General features: G+C 42.9%; 1 protein-coding gene across 1 annotated transcript in view; it reads left to right on the top strand.

Annotated features, from left to right (window-relative positions):
* The window catches only part of SCN11A (sodium voltage-gated channel alpha subunit 11), a gene marked incomplete at its 3' end in the record, with an annotated part of 87220 nt that overhangs the window by 36083 nt on the left and 31084 nt on the right, over positions 1 to 20053 (top strand). The window contains exons 10-17 of the mRNA XM_079712385.1: positions 2788 to 2929; positions 3569 to 3766; positions 4699 to 4872; positions 7518 to 7647; positions 8674 to 8912; positions 13196 to 13381; positions 15641 to 16009; positions 17629 to 18060. Coding sequence (XP_079568511.1) covers positions 2788 to 2929; positions 3569 to 3766; positions 4699 to 4872; positions 7518 to 7647; positions 8674 to 8912; positions 13196 to 13381; positions 15641 to 16009; positions 17629 to 18060 — 1870 coding nt within the window. The remainder of the gene's footprint in view (positions 1 to 2787; positions 2930 to 3568; positions 3767 to 4698; positions 4873 to 7517; positions 7648 to 8673; positions 8913 to 13195; positions 13382 to 15640; positions 16010 to 17628; positions 18061 to 20053) is intronic.

Raw genomic sequence — 20053 nt, 5'->3', positions numbered from 1 at the left:
GCTGTCCAGTTTTCCCACCACATTTATTGAAGAGACTGTCCTTTTCACATTGTATATTCTTGCCTCCTTTATTGTAGATTAATTGACCATAAGTACACGAGTTTATTTCTGAGCTCTATATTCTATTCCATTGATCTGTGTCTATTTTTGTGCCAATACCATGCTGTTTTGGTTACTGTAGCTTTGTAGTGTAGTCTGCAGTCAGGAAACATGATATTCCCAGCTTTGTTCTTTTTTCTCAAGATTGCTTTTGCTCTTCAGGGTCTTTTGTGGTTCCATATAAATTTTAGGGTTATTTGTTCTAGTTCTATGAAAAATGTCATGGTTATTTTGATAGGGATTGCATTAAATCTGCAGATTGCTTTGCGGTAGGATGGACATTTTAACAACATTAATTCTTCCAATCCATGAACATGGTATATCTTTCCATTTCTTTGTATCATTTTCAGTTTCCTTCATCAGTGTTTTATAGTTTTCAGAGTATAGGTCTTTTACCTTCTTGGTTAAGTTTATTCCTAGGTATTTTATTCTTTTTAATGTTATTTTAAATGGGATTGTTTTCTTGCTTTCTCTTTCTGATAGTTTATTATTAGTATATAAAAAGCAACAGATTTCTGAATATTAATCTTGTATCCTGAAATTTTACTGAATGCATTTATTAGCTCAAATAGTTTTTTTGATGGAGACTTTAGTTTTCTATCTATAGTATCATGTCATTTACAAATAGTGATAATTTGGGCTTCCCTGGTGGCGCAGTGGTTGAGAGTCCGCCTGCCAATGCAGGGGACACGGGTTTGTGCCCCGGTCCAGGAGGATCCCGCATGCTGCGGAGCGGCTGGGCCCGTGAGCGATGGCCGCTGGGCCTGCGCGTCCGGAGCCTGTGCTTCGCAACGGGAGAGGCCACAGCGGTGAGAGGGCCGCGTACCGCAAAAAAAAAAAAAAAAAAAAAAAAAAAATAGTGATAATTTTACTTCTTCCCTTCCAATTTGGATGCCTTTTGTTTTCTTTTTCTTGGCTGATGGCTGTGGCTAGGGCTTCCAATGCTATGTTAAATAGAATTGGTGAGAGTGGGCATCCACCTTATTCCTGAGATTAAGCAAGCATGTGCATATGTTCTTCATGAGCAGAGTCTCAAGTTTGTTACAGCCCTCTTGTAAGTCCCACTGGTTTTCAAACCAGCTAAGGGAACTTGTCTTCCTGGTGTTGGACCCCAGGGCTGGGGTGCCCAATATGTGATTCGAACCCCTCACTCCCCAGGGAGGATCTCTGAGCCCATGATATCCCTCTCTTCTGTGCCCCTGACTAGGGAGTCCCAACCTGATTGCTTCTCTTTCCTTCCTTTCTGACTCTGTGTGGATCTTTCTTTACAGTCTTGTGTCCAGTTTACCGCCAGTATCCAGTTTGTTTTCATTGAGAATTGCTCCACATGTAGATGTATTTTTTTAATATAAATTTATTTATTTGTTTATTTCTGGCTGCATTGGGTCTTTGTTGCTGTGCGCGGGCTTTCTCTAGTTGTGGTGCATGGGCTTCTCATTTCAGTGGCTTCTCTTGTCGCGGAGCATGGGCTCTAGGCATGTGGGCTTCAGTAGTTGTGGCACTCAGGCTCAGTAGTTGTGGCTTGCGGGCTCTAGAGCGCAGGCTCAGTATTTGTGGCGCATGGGCTTAGTTGCTCCATGGCATGTGGGATCTTCCTGGACCAGGGTTTGAACCCGTGTCCCCTGCACTGGCAGGCCGATTCTTAACCACTGCGCTACCAGGGAAGCCCCATGTAGATGTATTTTTGGTGTATTCATTGGTAGAGGTGAGCTCCGCAGCCTCCTACACCGCCACCTTGATCTTCTCCCAGTAAAAGCACTATATTTAGAGATAATAGACCTAAAAGAGCTAAAAGTTGTTGAATTTGGGGTGTATAAATGACAGATGAAGAATGATGGAATGGTTTTCATTACAAGCCTTTTAGTGCCATGTGACTTTTTTTAAACCACATGTATGTGTTACTTTGATAAAAATACTATGTTTATTGCAAATTAAGAAAGTACATACTCATAGTATATTCGATAGGTGCACTCAGTGATGTGTTTTTGGTGATGTGGACAAAGACCTATATGCAAGATATCTACTGTTTTTAAAGTAAAACCTAAATGTTTGTAAGAATAGAGGACTGATAACAATTGATATCTAAATATTTAGCATTAGCAAAGCACTTATATAAATCCCAGAACTGTGGGGCATGAAAAGAAATGAGATATTTCCTTGTATGCTGGTGGAAAAGACCCCCAATCAATACCATTCCATGAAAAAAGCAAAGTGCAAGAGAGTGTTCAAAGAATGCTCCCATTCATATATTATAGAAAATGTATATTGATAATATGTGCATTTATATTCATAGAGGACTTCTGGAAATTTACTAAAGTAACTGTTAAACTGTGCCTCTAGGAAGTGGGACTGAGTGGGGAGAGAGGGAGACATCATATTCATTGTATGTCCTTTTTTTACTGTAAAGTGTTCACTATGTCACTGCACTTAATTTTTCAATGAAAAACTGCCGATATGAACTTCCTAATCAATCCATTTGAAAAGAGTCTATGAGTGCCCATGTTTAGATATAGAAAGGGAGGCTTGGAAGATGGAGGATGGCCAACTCTATAAATATTCTCTTCACCTAGGACTTTTGAGTGTGAGTCCATGGTTCTTGGAAGAATCAGTGCCCTGGGCAGGGTGTCGAGGGGAGGTGGGCTGCAGGGTATGTAATTCTTTCTCTGTTCCTTTGTTTCCAATATCTAGGGCTTGTTCTGAACAATTTGAATGCAAACATACCAATAAAAATCCTGACTATAATTACACGAATTTTGACAACTTTGGCTGGTCTTTTCTTGCCGTGTTCCGGCTTATGACCCAAGATTCCTGGGAGAAGCTTTATCAACAGGTTATCTATTTATTCATTCTCTCTCTTTATTTCCCTCTCTCTCCCCCTTTCTTCCCTGCCCCTCTGTCTCCCTGCCTCCTCTCTCCCTTTCCATCACTTATCTATCTCTTCATCATTTATTTATAACCTACCATCTCTCCTTCACCTTTGTCATCTATTTCTTATCCTTAACAGTTGTACTGTTAAATTGTGTTTTAGAAATTCCATTAGAAACATCAAAAAAAAAAAGACTATAAATGTGATATTTGGAAGAAGAGTACAAAAAAAACTCCTCTTCCTAGAAATATCACCCCTCTCCAGATTCTCCACTGACTGAAGTTCTACCACTAGTGCTTCAGCTTTCATGCAGCATTGCTCTCTCTCTTGCCTTTTTAATTTAAAAAATGCAAATACCCTTGAGAAAGTCACAGTAAAGTCACTATGACTTCTGTGTGAATGTACAGATGGCATTTCCTTGCTGAGAGATAGGGCATCAGGAGCTCTAGGTGATGGGGGATGCAGTAGAGGATGCTGCAGGTAGCTGAGCTAACCAGGGCTGGGGAGAGACCAATTGCTACAGTGTATAATCTCCACTCGAGGTCAAGTCACCCCTCTGCAGAGGAAGGATTCAGACGCCAGCATGTGCTGTGTCCCTTACAGACTTTGCGCACCTCAGGGCTCTACTCAGTCTTCTTCTTTGTGGTGGTCATCTTCCTGGGCTCTTTCTACTTGATTAACTTAACCCTGGCTGTTGTCACCATGGCTTACGAGGAACAGAACAAGAATGTAGCTGCTGAGACAGAAGCCAAGGAGAAGATGTTCCAGGAAGCCCAGCAGCTGTTAAAGGAGGAGAAGGAGGTAGGGGCACGTGGTGTCAGACAGTGGGGTCTGCTTGGGAGGACCCCAGAGGCTGTGGGGTCTGACACTCAAGGTTTCTGTATAAGGCCTAGTCTCAGCGCTTTCCCAACTGGTGCTTTTCTGAGAATTTTTAAGCCCCTTGCAGCTGGCTCTGCTACAGTCTCCCACTAAGATGTCCAGGCACAGGGCTCTTGAGGAAGGGAACCCTTGGTTTTGATGATCTTTGACCTTCTGAAAGCTGAGCCTTCAAAGATAGATCCCAAATTGCTGGCTAGAGGATAAAATGTATGTGTATGTAAATTAAGGCTCTGCTGCAGGCTTTCCTGTGGGAAGCTGGAGATGTTTGTGTCCAGGGACTTTGCTTGTGAGAGTCTGGGAAATCAATCATGGTGGCTGTAGAGATGACAGTCATGATCCTTTCTTATAATTCTTGTTATATTTACAGGCCATTCTTATTGTTTCCCTGGCATCTTTACATTTTTTCAGCTCTAAGATTCTAAGATTTGATTCTAAGATTTCAGAGCAGGGCCATATTTTATGCTTTTTCTCATCCTCCACAGAGATTTGTCAGGAGGAAGCCCATCTTAAGTGCTTGATATCTGCAACGTTAAGCACAAACATTTACTGAATGCTTAGCACATACAGGGCACTGTGCTAAGAGTTAGTGACACAGAGATATCTAAGAGTCAACCCTGCCTTTGAGGGCTGCAATCTCGTGGACAAACAGGACATGTTCCCCACATAAACAATGACAAAGCTAGCATCCCACATAAACAATGACAAAGCTAGCATATTACAGTTGGGCAATGAGCAATCAAAATGGTCCAGTGCTACCAGAAGAGAGGAGAGAATGCTTACTGAGGTCGAAGTCATTTACAGTGTTCTGTGGGGAGTGTGATCTGTTCATTAATTGCTTTTTTTCACTTTTTAAGGCTCTGGTTGCCATGGGTATTGACAGAAGTTCACTTAATTCCCTTGAAGCTTCATCTTTTTCCCCGAAGAAGAGAAGGCTATTTGGTAATAAGAAAAGAAAATCCTTCTTTTTGAGAAAGTCTGGGAAAGACCAGGTTCCAGGATTAGATTCTGATGAAGATTCTTCAAAAAAGGCAAGTTTGGGCCAAGGGATTGATGATACTTTAGCACTGTTCAGGGGGACAGGTCCAGTTGTCAATCTAATTGAAAGGACTCATTCATTCACTCAATCATTTATCCATTCATCCATTTGCACATACTTCCCTGCATCCATGTGTCTATTCAATTATCCATTTATTTACAGATGTCTATTTAAAATGTTGACAGTGTTTATTTGGCACTGGGGTAGGCACTGGGGATACGTGGGATATATAACACAGGCAAGTAATGATGAAGGCACACTGACAAGGAGGCAGTTACTGTTCAGTGTGATGACCGACATGATGATCGCTGAGGGAGAGCAGAGCAGGAGCATCGCCTTAGGGGCAATGTTTGTTCCCTGCAAGGCAAACCCTGAGACATTAGAGTGCAAGTAGATTATTTGGGAAGTGATCTTAGGAAGCAGTAAGAGGGGAGGGGAGAAGTGATACATGGAAGAGAAGGTGGCCAATTAATGTGAATTATTAAGCCAGTTTAATCTCCCTGGAGTGAGGGCACTAGAGTATTTATACACCAGCTTTGGTCCATCATTGGTTCAAGACTTCTGGGGTCAGGAAACAATAATTTTTCTATGTGTTAGGGCAGAAGTGTTTGGGTTGCCAAAGGAAGCCTGAGGACATATGGATGGGGCCAACAATAGTGTCTGCTTCAGACAACCAACCCCAGACTTGGTGGGGGCTGGGAAAAGAGCAGTGGATCAGAAAAGAGTTCCCAGAGGAAGCAGTGTGTAAGCTGAAAGGATGAATTAACCAGGTAAAAAGAAGAATGAAGCACTACACAGAGAGAGAACAGCACACGCATAGGCCTGGAAGCAAAGGAGAGCAGAACATGACCCAGTAGAAAATGTGCAAGTGTGTGTGTGCGCGCGCGCGTGTGTGTGTGTGTGTGTGTGTGTGTGAGATGAGGTTGGGGGGGGTGGCAAGAGGCTCTAGTGGTAAGATATGGACCATCATAAAAGGCCTCGAAGCCAAGCTAAGGAGTTCATTCTTTACACTGAGAGCAAGTGGTAAGCAGTATGGAAAGGTTTTAAGCAGAAGAGTGATATGACTAGATTTACATTGTGGAAATCCTGGATGCATTGAAGAGAGGGGATTGAAGGAGTGTGAGACTGGAGGCAACCAATTAAGAAGTTGTTGCAGTGATCCAAGTAAGAGGTGACAATGGCTTAAACTATGGTTAGGGCAGTGAGGATGAAGAGAGATGAACAGGTTACGGTGATCTGCAGAGGAAAAGATTTGGCAATTGACTAGATGTAGAGGGTGGGGTTTATGGCTTGGGTAGCTGACTTGTTGGTGGGTAATCTACTGAGATGGGCAAAGAGGATGTTCTGGGGGCGAGGAAGATAGCAAGTTAAGTTTTGCATGTGCCAGTTTTGAGGTGCCTATGGGGCATTCAAGTCAGGCTATTGAGTAGGCAGCAGGATATGCAGAAAAGAAGCTATGGGAGGATGTACTATAGAAAAAGAAAGCTTATTCTTATCATTTAAGGTGGGGGATGTTTGAACATGTTTTAATTCTGGAGAAGAGAAGTCAGAAGAGAGGAAGATGTTGGTGATACAGGCCAGGGAATAATGGCTAGAGCCTCTTTACTGAGGTAGGGGGAGGATGAAGCAGGCAGGAGGTGGATGTGTGGGCCTGAGCCTGGGGTGGGGAAAGGGAGTTCAAGGGCCTTTGTAGAAGTAGATGCACGGACCTCACCCACTGCTCTGAGCAGTTATCTGATGGAGTGACAGGGCAAGATCTCATGATTTAGAGGCTTCTTTGCTGTCAGATCACAGCATATTCAAGAGACTGCATATATTTTTTAATATTTTGCAAGTTTTTCCTCATTTCACAAAGCAATAGACAAAGACCCAGACACCTAACATAAAGTGTCTTTTCCCTTTAACTAGAATAGGAAATAGCTATAGAAAGACTACAGGCTCCCTTTAGAATAGCTTTTCAGAAAGGGATAGTTCCCTCTGGGGCCATGGTTGGTCAGAACTTTGGGGGAATAAGTAGTTACGGATACCTGAGTTTTCTGGATAGCTGGAGGTTTATGTCCTTTAATCTCTAGATACTTTATAGTTGTAGATAAGGTGAGAATCAATAAGCTCTTAGACATGGCCTGAGTGCTTGAAGTTTAGTATATGGATTTTGTGATATTTATTTTGACTGTTCTTTTTAGTTACTGACTATTTCAAAATCTATTTAGGCAGCCACTCAAGGCACTTCACTATGTGGCCTCAATCCACCTTTCTAAATTTATACAACACTTCTGCCCCTCACAAACATTGTTTCTAAATTGCACTTTTTATTGCTTTCATACCCTGAACCATTGCGCATTAGTTTTTGTAAAATATTTTTTGCTCTTTGTTGGCAATGAATAAAACACGGAGAAAGAAATGTTTCTGTAGGTACAACTGTAGACTCTAGAAATGGGCATACATAAGAAATATGAATGTTCAAACCATATTTCTCTTATCTATTAAATGTGAATTAAGAAAACTGCACCTTTGGCATGCCATGAAGTTGAAGTTAGTTGAGCATCTTCGCTGCATGTGGCATTGAAACAAAGTTTGTCAAGTTTTGAGGAGCGGTCACCCCTTCCCTTAGACAGTCCACCATGCCTTCTCTTATAGCCACACCTACTTGAACAAACCAAACGACTGTCCCAGAATCTGTCAGTGGACCACTGTGATGAGCACAGAGACCCCTTCCAAAGGCAGAGAGCGCTGAGCGCTGTGAGCATCCTCACCATCACCATGCATGGTAAGTTCTGTTCCAAGACCAAGGGGGAGCCTAACTTCAAGGATGCCCTTCCCTTCTCCCTCTCTCCAGCCCCCCAGAAGCCCTCTGCAGCCCACTGTACTTCCTGCAGAGTGACTCCGCATGCTTCTTTGGAGCATGTGAGCAAAATGGCTTGGAAGAAGCAGGCCTTCCTTTTGGGCCCACCCTGAGCTGCCACTTGGGTAGTGGTGGGACCAAGCGCACCAACGGGACTTCTCGTTCAGGCCAGGCAGTCGCAGGAAGTTTCAGTGACAATGATAGCCAGCCAAAGAAGAGAAGACATAGAAGTTTCCAGGAGGTTACAGTTGTCATTGAAGTTAGAATAGTAATCTGGCATGAATAATAGAAGAAGACTTGCGTATGCAGGCTGGAACCATCTGATGGACCTGATTAACAGGAGGCAACAGGGACCAAACTGAGGGGTTTGTGTTCAAGGGCAGGACTCAAGTCCCAGCAAGAATGGGATCAAATGGGTTCTTAGCACTTTTGAGCCTATTGCATCATCTCATGAGGCCTTGAAATTGTGTGGAAATCAGGGTGCACCTGCTTTCTGGCCTGAATTCAACCAACTGATAGCATGCCTTTTGTTTCAGTGCTTATAGATGCCCCTGCCTGAATATCTCCCCTTCCCCTGAGCCCTGGTAGCTTCCTGTGCTCTGGTACAGCCGTCACCATGGTTTTCCTTGAGTGAACATAACTTGGACTTGTGTCTGTCTCTCTCATGGGTTCATAGCCAGTCAGTGTTGACTTTCCCATCTGTATCTCCCAAAGTGCGGCCCTGCTCCCAGATGCTCAATATAAGTATAAAGACTTGAAGTACTTGACTATACCACATGGGAGTTGAGTGTGGGAAACCTTCCTAGCTATGCCTCAGTACCCTTCTTGACTGATCATGTTGTAGCACAGGAGATGCTAGGGAAGAGGGAGGAAGGAATGCACCCAGGCAAAGAACAGCCAGACTGGCTCAGACCTAACTCCTCAAGTGCTCTTTCAATTCTCCTTCTCCAGAACAAGAAAAATCACAGGAACCTTGCCTCCCATGTGGGGAAAACCTGGCATCCAAATACCTCGTGTGGGACTGTAGCCCCCGGTGGCTGTGCATTAAGAAGGCCCTGAGAACCATGATGACTGACCCCTTTACTGAGCTGGCCATCACCATCTGCATCATAATCAACACTCTCTTCTTGGCCATGGAGCATTACAAAATGGACCAGAGTTTTGAGAATATGTTGTACACAGGGAATTTGGTAACTCTAGGCTTTTTAAAATATAAAACATATTTCAAACTTTGAATTATAACTCTTTCAAAGTCTAAACATTTTGTGAGTGGCCTAGCCTAACATAGGTCTTTGGTCCTCTTAGGTGGAGTAGAGGGAAAAGATGACTGTTAGGATTTTATTTTTACCCATTTCAGTAATTTTCCATGGGCCCCTGTTCGCCCTCTAGTACGTTGAGGTGTTTCTTTAGTCATCTAATGGATGACTAAAGAGTCATTCAGTGGTAAGACAGAAGCAAGTAGACATCTTAAACGGTCAACTATTTTGGATAATCAAGAAAACATTAACCATAGCCAGAGACCCATGGTAATGAGTACCATGGTCCCCAGTGATATTGACGACATCATTTGTCACAAAACAGTGTGACTGCCATTACTAAGTTTTATTTTCCCTGGAAAGGTGAGTCAGAGCATGGAAGCTGTAGGAGGTTCTTTCCCAGGAGTAGGTGTGAGAGGCTTGTGGGGTGGGGTGGGCGTGGGGTTCCAGACTTGAGCCTGCTTCAGTGTGTTTGTTATTGGATGAAGCTACTCTCAGTTAAATTGGGAACATTAAGATAGGGGAGCAGATTTTTCAAGAACTGTTCACTTTAATTCATAGCTCCTGCAGAAGGCCCAAGGGAAAATTAGTTTCCCAAATATCAGAAAAAATAAGTAAGTACCTAGTGAATGTTCTACCCTAATTTGCTAATGAGTTAATTAGCTAAAATTCTTACCAGAATGTCTAGCCTTTTCTTCTTACAGTTTTATGTTATTTTTCTAATTTAAAAAGCAATATATGTTTTTTAAATTTTAAAAATAAGTAAAAATACAAAGAAGGGAAATACAAAGAAGAAACTCATTTCCTATGGTCTTACTAACAAAGATGATCATTTTTAGCATTGCAGAGTATTTCCAGGCAGTATGTATGTATGTAGGTATTTTTAAATTTTCCTTTTTTTTTTTTACTTTGACAAGAGCCCACAGTACGTATTGAATCAGGAGTTGGTCCACAGAGCTGCTTCCATGCATCAGGTTTAGGATGGTGTAGAACTGTAGACAGGTGCCTGTCACCCTTGGTTCCACATCCCATGCAGGAAGAGTAGGGAACTGCAGTATAAGAGCAGGGTGGATCTCCTTACAGACAGTCTGCATTTAAGTTCCTTTTCCCATACCGCCTTTGGGAAGAAGTGCCCTGTGGGTGTGCATAGGTCAGATTAGATTCCATGTTGCACAATAAAGCTAACACACACAATACCTTCTAACAGGCTGGCATCTTCTGGGCTCCAGGCCAGGATGTTTAGCTCTCTCCTGTTGAGGTGTCCTAGAATGGCCTGAAGGTTTAGTTTCACTTGGAGGCAGAATGCTGTGCCCTCAGGGCAACAGTCCCTACCTCGACAGAATTAGCAGGACCCATCTTTCAGCATCTCCTGGTAGATGGAGTTATTGGATAAATTCCAGAGAATACGCAAAGAACCCAGAGTTATCCCCCTGGACAGGGCTTCCCAATTGCAAAGGTGTTCTGTCCATCACTTCATCTGCTGGTCCAACTGTGGGAAATAGCCAAAGCCCGCCTCTCACATTTCCCACTGACCAGGCATCCTGGGTGCTGAGGTGAAGTTGCATTTTACAGTTGGAAGCTGGCAAATTAAGTGACATTCTTCTTCACTCTCTCCAGAGGCAGAAGGAACACAGGGACATTGTTAGTGTCTGAGAACACAGGCAGCAGCTGGACCCTGGGTCCTGAAAATTGAAGAGAAACATGCAGAGCTGGTTATGTAGCCTGTTCATCTATTCCATGTGCCCCATTCCCTAGACATGCAAAAAAAGGGGCAGCCACCTCATCTCTTGTGGCCCTGTGATGGTGGTGCGGGGAGGCCTTGGAGCCCTGAGCTTGAAAGAACACATTCAGACCTCTCCCTTCTGATGGATGGACCAGGATTAAGCTGGCCTGTGGAGTTCTGTGGACTAGACTTAGAAATGGACTCTCTAGGCTTCAGAATTGCTTGAATCAAACGAGTACATTGAGCTCCCAAGAAGTCATAAATAGCGATTGAATTGGATTGCAGAACCAATGGTCCCAAAGCATCTAGGGACGCTCTTGGGCTCAGACACCTAAAGCCTGAAGGAGACAGGAGGAGGAAGAGGGGGTCAAAAGGGGATGGAGATCAGTCCAGCGCAATTAACGGGAATGCGCAATACTGCCTGCTTTTAGGCGCTGGTTATGGCACTGGGCAGGGATAGGCAGCAATGTTTAAAGGGAGAAGATAGGTATAAGCTTTGATTTTTCTTTGCCACCCTTGATTTCTTTTTATTTGCCTATTCTGTGTTTATTTATGCCTATCCTTTTATTTTAACTTGTGTCATTTTATTTTAGGGATGTATTTTATAAATAGTAAGTCATTGAATTATTTATAAAGATAGATCACGTGTTACTTTTTAATAAGGAAATTTAATCATTTAGGGGTTGTTTTTGTTGTTTCCAGAACTAAAGAGGAGAGTCTTATAACACAGCGGTCTCCAACCTTTTTTTTTTTTTTTTTTAAGATGTTGGGGGTAGGAGTTTATTAATTAATTAATTAATTTTTGCTGTGTTGGGTCTTCGTTTCTGTGCGAGGGCTTTCTCTAGTTGTGGCAAGTGGGGGCCACTCTTCATCGCGGTGCACAGGCCTCTCACTATCGTGGCCTCTCTCGTTGCGGAGCACAGGCTCCAGACGCGCAGGCTCAGTAGGCTCACGGGCCTAGTTGCTCCGCGGCATGTGGGATCTTCCCAGACCAGGGCTCAAACCCGTGTCCCCTGCATTAGCAGGCAGCTTCTCAACCACCGCGCCACCAGGGAAGCCCCAGCGGTCCCCAACCTTTTTGGTACCAGGGACCGGTTTCGTGGAAGACAGTTTTTCCACGGACTGTGGAGGGGGAAGATGGTTCAGGTGGTAGTGCGAGCGATGGGGAGCGGCAGATGAAGCTTCGCTGGCTCGCCTGCCGCTCACCTCCTGCCTGGTTCCTAACAGGCCACAGACTGGTACTGGTCTGCGGCCCGGAGGTTGGGGGCCCCTGTTAAGACGGACATTTTAGGGGCTTCTCTGGTGGCGCAGTGGTTGAGAGTCTGCCTGCCGATGCAGGGGACACGGGTTCGTGCCCCGGTCTGGGAAGATCCCACATGCCGCGGAGCGGCTGGGCCCGTGAGCCATGGCCACTGAGCCTGCGCGTCCGGAGCCTGTGCTCCGCAACGGGAGAGGCCACAGCAGTGAGAGGCCCGCTTACCACAAAAAAAAAAAAAAAAGACATTTTTAAAGACTTTAACCCTTTTCATATTACTGTATTACTTTCATACTATTGTTTTTCTCATTTCTATTTAATGTGTGTGTGTGTGTGTGTGTGATAGAGAAAGTGCTATTTGCTATGAAGGAATGCTTTGCTTTATCTTCTGCAAAGGATAGATTTAGTTTTGAATTTGGCTACTGTGCTACATTTTGCAAATATCTTAAGCCTGTATTATCTAATTGTTAAAGACAGAGAATTATTTTTCCCTTGGGAAAGACATAGTTTAGTGCTTTTTAAGCTCTTGCCCCTCCTTTTAATTCTTTGATATTTTGTTCTGGAATGGTGCGCCCTGCATTCTAGTGAGTCTTTAGGATTATATTCTGACTCGCTAATCTTCCTTTCAACCATGACCAATCTAGGGTTTATCCTCTATATCAGGTTGCTCAAAGACATTTTTCCGCGCCTGGTAGTGTTTTTCAGTTCTCTGCTCTGGGCCCTTTTAATTTTTTTTTTTTTTTTTTTTTTTCTGATCAAGGTGTTGAGATTGAATGGTTAGGTGAACTCCTCCTGCATTCTGGTTTATGAACGATATTTATCTTTAGTTTTCAGAGCTGTTGTGTATTCCCCCCACTTCGGAGTTATTAGTATCTTAAAGAGAATTCAGAGGAGGAATTGCTTGACACTTCCTATTACTCTGCCATCTACCAAGAAGCCAATTTTGCTTTATTTTTTAACAGAATGGAAAATAATATTTATTCTCCATCCTGATGTCTCTTAGCTTGGTGACACTGGAGTGGAGGCCATGGAGGAGGGCAGAGAGAGGGGCAAAGGTAGAGTGAGGTTCATACTACAGTGGTAAACGTTTCTTTTTTGTGGATTGCAGGGCATATTGTATCAAGCATGAGAATACATTTTATTTCTTTGTAACCTCTGTAATTCCCTTGGACCATTCTTAAAAATGTATCTCCAAGAAGAGGTAGCTTCCTTTTCTCATTTTTCTTTGTCTTGCTGTAGGTTTTCACTGGCATTTTCATGGCTGAAATGTGCCTAAAAATCATTGCGCTGGATCCCTACCACTACTTTCGTCGAGGCTGGAACATTTTTGACAGCATTGTTGCTCTTCTGAGTTTTGCAGAGGTGATAATAAATAGTATGTGTCCAGGAAAACAAAGTTGTATGTCACTTCGTTCCTTAAGAGTGGTAAGGCACTTTCTTTCCTTCTTTTTTTGTTTTTAAGGGGCTGTCAGGATGATAATCCAATTTAACCAGCTATTTATTTAGTTAGTTAGTTAGTTAGTTAGTCAGTTAGTTAGTTGCACCAGGTCTTAGTTGTGGCATGTGAACTCTTAGTTGCAGCATGTATGTGGGATCTAGTTCCCTGACCAGGGATCGAACCTGGGCCCCCTGCATTGGGAGCGCAGAGTCTTATCCACTGCTCCACCAGGGAAGTCCCATACTGAATAACTTATCTGACAGGACTGAAGAGTCTTGAGTGAGTTCAGTAGCTAGTTTGGATTAAACTTTACCATCTTACCTTAACCTGAGAACCAAAACTGCACTCCTCCTCCCACCCAGGTCTTTAATACCTTTGTGAGTCCCAAGGCGTTTTCTCTCAGGTGAACCCCTACTTTCCTCCCTCTCCCTCCACAAGATGATCCTCAGGCAACCAGATGCAAAATTGTGTCTTCTGGTATCAGGACTCTGCTCCCTGCTTCGTGTACAACCCCTCCAATGATCTCTTCCCCCACAGAGCTCTGAGCCAGGCATCCTCACAGCTGGGCTCACCAAGGGGGTGTAGACTACAGAGCCCAGGACGGGGGTCGGGTGCTGCCTGCAGGTGTTATCTCACAGGGTCCCTCCTCATTGCTGCCAGTACCACATTCCTTTTCTGTAGTCTTTGCCCTCCATCCACGAACCATTGGAGGCATCCCGGCAACCTTTGCCGAGCACCTGATATGTACATGAGGGAAGGTTCAAAGGTGAGGAAAGCACTGCCTTCAAGGAGTTTGCAGTCTTGGGAAGATACAAGACAGGCCCAGAAATGACCATGAGGCAAAATGGAGTGTGACAGACCCCACAAGAAGTATGGACAGAAATCACAGAGAAATCACATGTGGGAGGGTAATAGGGAAACCACAAAAGGTGACCTCTTGTCCCCTTTCAGAGATTTACTTTTTTTTTTGGCATGGATAGGATTTCTAAGCCTGTAGAATAAGACATTTGATTCAGTTACTTAAGCATACATTTTATACTTGGCATATGTTAGAAAATCACACTGCTTAAAGTCAGGCGTTATTAGGATGCTCCCTAAAGTTTTATTCGTGCTTGGGTGAGCAAAATTACATTCGCTTTACTATTGTTTAGATTTATTACAGCCATGCTATGAGGCAAGGAGCTCTGTGGCATTGCCTGTGGATAAGAACAGAACCACATTTTCTCCCTGAGATGCCCTCAGCTCCCCTCTAAGTAGACAGTGGTGGTCCTTCTCTTGTGATAAGTCATACTGACCTGCAGTATCTCCCCACCCCCCAAATAGTTGATACTTAACAGGATTGTACTTTGGAGTGAAACCACTGGTTTACATTGAAAGTTAATATAAGAAATAATCTATAAACTAGTTGCTGTGTTTTTTCTAAGGTTATTGTCTCCTATAAGGTCTTTAGGTTTCCATGGAGAAAATTTCTCATGGAAAAAGAGTGTGTCTTGACTGGCTGATTGCCTTTTCTCTCCTGGGTACAAAACATCATGTTACTCTTGTCATCCTTATGAAGTTTAGATTCAAACTTGTGACCTCAAATATATAATACAGGAGTTAGCAAACTTTATCTGTAAAAGGCCAGATGGTAAATATTTTCAGCCTTACAGGCCATATGGTCTCTGTCGAAACCACTCAGCTTTGCTATCGTAGCACAAAAGTAGCTGTAGACAGTAGAGAACACATGTGCGTGGCTGTGTTCCAATAAAACTTTATTTATGGACATAGAAATTTGAACTTCATGCAATTTTCATGTGTAATGAAATATTTTTAAAAATTATTTCCAACCATTTAAAGATGTAAAAAACATTCTTACCTCTCAGGCCATATAAAAGCAGGCAATGGGATGGATTTGGCCCTGGGGCCAAAGTTTTTGACCCTTGGTATATTATATAGGGTTCCAATACATTCATTATATTTAATAAACACGTATGCTCAATTCCACCATCATGATCCCAAAGTCTTTATCATTTAAAATATTAGACCAAAATATTCCATTTTTTAAACAAAAAGTAGATACAGGTGAATATTAGATTGGGACATGGAGTTGATGACCATGTTTAGGATGGATCTGGCTTTGAAAAGATTTTTGAAAGTTATAAATGCTGTGGTTTGGGAACATGTCATTTAAATTATAGCTGAGCAGATGGAATTTGTTCTTAACTGGCTTTTCTTCCATTTTTGTTTATTGTCTGTTTTTACAGCTGAGGGTCTTCAAGTTAGCCAAATCCTGGCCAACTTTAAACACACTGCTTAAGATAATTGGCCATTCCGTTGGAGCCCTTGGAAACCTGACTGTGGTCTTGGCCATTGTGGTCTTTATTTTCTCAGTAGTTGGCATGCAGCTTTTTGGCTCTAAATTCAATTGCATAAAGAGTAATTCAAAGTCCCACGATCCTGCAGTCCCATGTTTACGACGCTGGCACATGGGGGATTTCTACCACTCCTTTCTGGTGGTATTCCGCATCCTCTGTGGGGAATGGATCGAAAACATGTGGGAATGTATGCAAGAAGCTAACCAAGCACTGTGCATTATTGTGTTTCTGTTGATCATGGTGATAGGAAAACTCGTGGTGAGTGTCTTAGTTTTGTTGTTGTTGTCATTGTATTAAATAAATGGACTAAACAAATGCATTGGCTTCTTTTGTAACACTTCACTAGTGAAAATTGTTACTCTAAGTATAGTATTATAAATGTAATGTTATATATAATATTTTAAAATCTGCATTTGAATTTTGTTTGAAGACAGTACAGTAAGCATGAAAGAAAACCTTGTCACGTAGTGCTCATAAAGATGTCCCAATGTCTATCCTACTCCAGGTGGTTATTCAGATCGCCATTGATTGGCTGAGGTAGGGGTTTTTGACTTAATTTGTTCAATAGATGTAAAGAAATGTCCACTGAGGAAGGTTTCTTGTTGTTTAAAAGAAGAAGGAGGAGAAGGAAGAGGAGGAGGAGGAGGAAGGGGGAGAGAAGGAGGAGGGGAGGAAGGAGGGATGAGGAAAAAAAAGTGGTCCTTTTACTTCCTCTGGACGTTTTATGACCGTGACTCTTGGTAGAACTGCAAACATTATGCAACCATGAGAAGAACTAAACTAAGGCAAAGTAAGCACTGAGGAAGATAGAGGGAAGGTGGAACAAGCCTATTGTCGGGTCATAATTGGTCCCCTGTTTAAAACGTTTCAAATATCTTGTCATGTGACATTTTCTTACTGTGTAAGCTGCCCTGAGTCTGTTACTTGCAGCTGGAAACATGGCTATTTATGGAGAGGCTAATTAGGTGTACACCAGTGAGGGTATGACGAGACAGGAGACAGACAGGGATACCTGAGCATAAGATCTTCAGAACTGAGTTGGGGCTATCATGCAAATATAATTAACAATCCACATAGAAATAAAATTAACTATCCTAAATACCTAATGAGTGATGTTGATAGACAGTAAAAGATACAAAAGATCAGAAGGGCAGGGTATCACCCAAGGGAGTGGGAAGGGAGCACTAAGAAAGGCTTTGTGGGAGACACAGTACTTGAGAAGGGCACTTAAGAGGCAAAGAGGACTTAGCAAATAGAGGAGAGCTTGAGCAAAGATTCAGACTTGGGAATTCTCCTGGTGAAGCTGAGGAAGAGTGACTAGACCCGTTAACACCCACAAGACACTTCTCCCAGAGAGCTGTATATGTTTGAGCTGGCAAGAGCCACAAACAAAAGAGATTTTTAAAAGCCTGCACAAGTATACCATCTCTCAAATTGTGCAGACAGGAGAGGACCTCCTAGCACAGCAGTCTTAGACATCAGACCCATATCGCTGTGGGCAATTCCAGAAAAAGTGACTCTGGCTGATCCCCAAGGAATATCCACTTTTGATTTTGCCACATGGTTTCGCCATTTAGCCTTACCCTGGCCAGGGTCTACAGTACATGCTGCTTACACACAGACAGACTGGATATGGCTGTCTGCACTCTTTAACTTCAATTTTCCTTTGGTCTTATCTTGATGTCCCTATTACTTCCTCAATCTTCTCTCCTTTTATTTATTTTACAGATGAACTTTCTTGGGAGGCAGGACATAGAACTCTCATTTGATTTAGTTTTGGGTCTTGGGGAAAAGTTGTTGTGGAAACCTACTGTATTCTTTTCCTTTGCTAAATTTTTCATTCTCCTTATGTCCCCCCTCCCTTTGCCCCTTCCCAGGTACTCAACCTCTTCATTGCCTTGCTGCTCAATTCCTTCAGCAATGAGGAGAGAGATGGACACTTGGAAGGAGAGGTCAGGAAAACCAAAGTCCAGTTAGCCCTGGACCGGTTCTGCCGGGCTTTTTGTTTTGTCATGTATACTCTCAAGCATTTTTGTACCAAGTGGTGCAGGAGACAACATTTACCAAAGCAAAAAGAGGTGACAGATGGTCCTGAGGCAGAGAGCAAAGGTGTCATTTTTCTGGTCACAGAGATGAGAAAGGGCCCAGAGACCTGGGAGGAGTTTGGTGTACTGACTTCCGCACCAAAGACCTTGAGTGTTGGGCATGATCGGACTTGGTTGGCCCCACTAGCAGAGGAAGAAGATGATGCTGAATCCCCTGGTGAAGATAAGGCACAGCCTGTCACACAACCTGAGGCTGGAAAACAGGTATGAAGGTTCACACATAGACTTAGACGTTGTACAAAGCTAGAGTTGCCATAGGGCACTGGTTGCCTGCCCTGTTCTGAGCACTATGCAGAGATGATAAGGGTATAAAATGTGGCAGCTGCACATCCGGGGCTGGTTCTAATCATGGTCCTGCACCTGTGGCCCAGGTGGGCGGTGTCAGAGGAGTTCAGAGGGGAGCACGATCAGAGTGGGCTGGGGCAACAGGGGAATCAAGTGCCTTTGGTTGAGCCCTAAAAGAAGAAGTATAGAGTTTGAATTGGCTGAAAGGTGAGAAAGGGAGTGTGGAAGGTGAAGTGAATAGCACAAAAAGAGATTTTGTTTCTTATGAATTGCCTACCACCCTGGGAAGGATCACTTAGCCATAGCCGCTACCCTTGGTACTCCGAGGGGCAGTAGCCTCTCATCTCTCAGCCTCCCTCTTCCTTCATGGAACCTCTGCCCTGCAAACTAGCTGGAGTAAGGGTGATCAGGGCCCCAGTATTCTCAAGCTTTTGAACCTGGAATAGAGTCTCTGTCCTATGGGTAGAAACTGAATTGAAAAAGGAAATCCAACTTCTTGGCCACATTCACCAGAAATTTAGCCTCTTCAACTCAGAGTTGGAGGAGATGAGAAAAGTTGGTGACCTGCACCTTCTGGTGAGATATATATCTCTTGATTGGGAGCTGAGGGTAAAGGGAGCCCCATCTTCTTGGTCACATCTGCCTAGAGTGGAGCTCCTGTCAAACTGAGCTGGGGGTGGGAAGGAAGAGAGCAGGTCATGGCTCAAGTGACATAGACTCCTGCTGTTATTACTGAAATGTGTAGAATTTTTTAGTAAATATTTCTTCATTTGCTGTATGCCTTTAGGACAATTTCCAGAAACTTAAATGATTTTTTATGAATATTTTCCACCACTTATGTTAATTTTCCTGTGGAGCATGTCTGCAGAGCTTCTTACTTTACTATCCAGGAAGCGAAATTCTGTATATCTTTTTAAAATTAAATTCTAAACTTGTTAATTTTAATGATGCTTTCAGATTACTATACTAATTTCATTTTTTTCTCAAGTAAATTCACCTCCCTGTAGCTAATTTTTGAGGGCTACTGGTTTTATGTTTGTCTACTCATACATTTTGGAGTGTGAATTTGAAAGCTCATCTTTGTGGGAGGATCTGTCCCTCTCTTTGCAGTCTAAGTTCTGTGGTATCTTTAATTGACCCTCCTAGGGGATCCATTTCAGAACTAAGTCTTGTATTGCCAACTTGGGATTCTTGTCTAATAGTGATACTAGGCATTTTGCAGATCCAGTCACTGAACCAGTGGCTCCCTTTGCCCAGGTCTTGTTTCTGAGGCTGTGCTGCCTCCTTCCTCTCTAGGTGTGCAGCTTTGTATAATTGTAATCCCAAACATTGGCCACAGCTTCTTTTATTTATTTATTTATTTATTTATATTTAACATCTTTATTGGAGTATAATTACTTTACAATGGTGTGTTAGTTTCTGCTTTATAACAAAGTGAATCAGCTATACATATACATATATCCCCATATCTCTTCCCTCTTGCGTCTCCCTCTCTCCCACCCTCCCTATCCCACCCCTCTAGGTGGTCACAAAACCACAGCTTCTTTTGACTTTCTCTCTTAAGTGCAAGAACTTCAACCAGCCCACAGTTTCAAGCTTTGGACATAACTGTGGTTTCCTTCCTCACACAGGGCACTTTTATTCACCATTACCTGCTACATGCTTTAAATTGTTATTACTTTATCTTTTTGTTCTGTGTCTGGCCCATAGGTAATGTGTACCTGTTTATTGTGTGTATATGTTCAAAGGGGAAAGTGTTCTTAAATCATGACCTTACAGTGTCACATTCACAGGAACCCTCACATAGATTTTAGGACGAAACCTTCACTTAAGGTGTGACTTTGCATATCCTTCTTGGATTTAGCTGCAGGTCATAGGACAAAATTTAGTTTTTATTTTTATGTTGTGATAT

Source organism: Hyperoodon ampullatus (genome assembly GCF_949752795.1).
Source record: "Hyperoodon ampullatus genome assembly, chromosome: 10".
Taxonomy (NCBI): domain Eukaryota; kingdom Metazoa; phylum Chordata; class Mammalia; order Artiodactyla; family Ziphiidae; genus Hyperoodon; species Hyperoodon ampullatus.
This window is presented reverse-complemented; position numbering and strand designations above follow the sequence as displayed.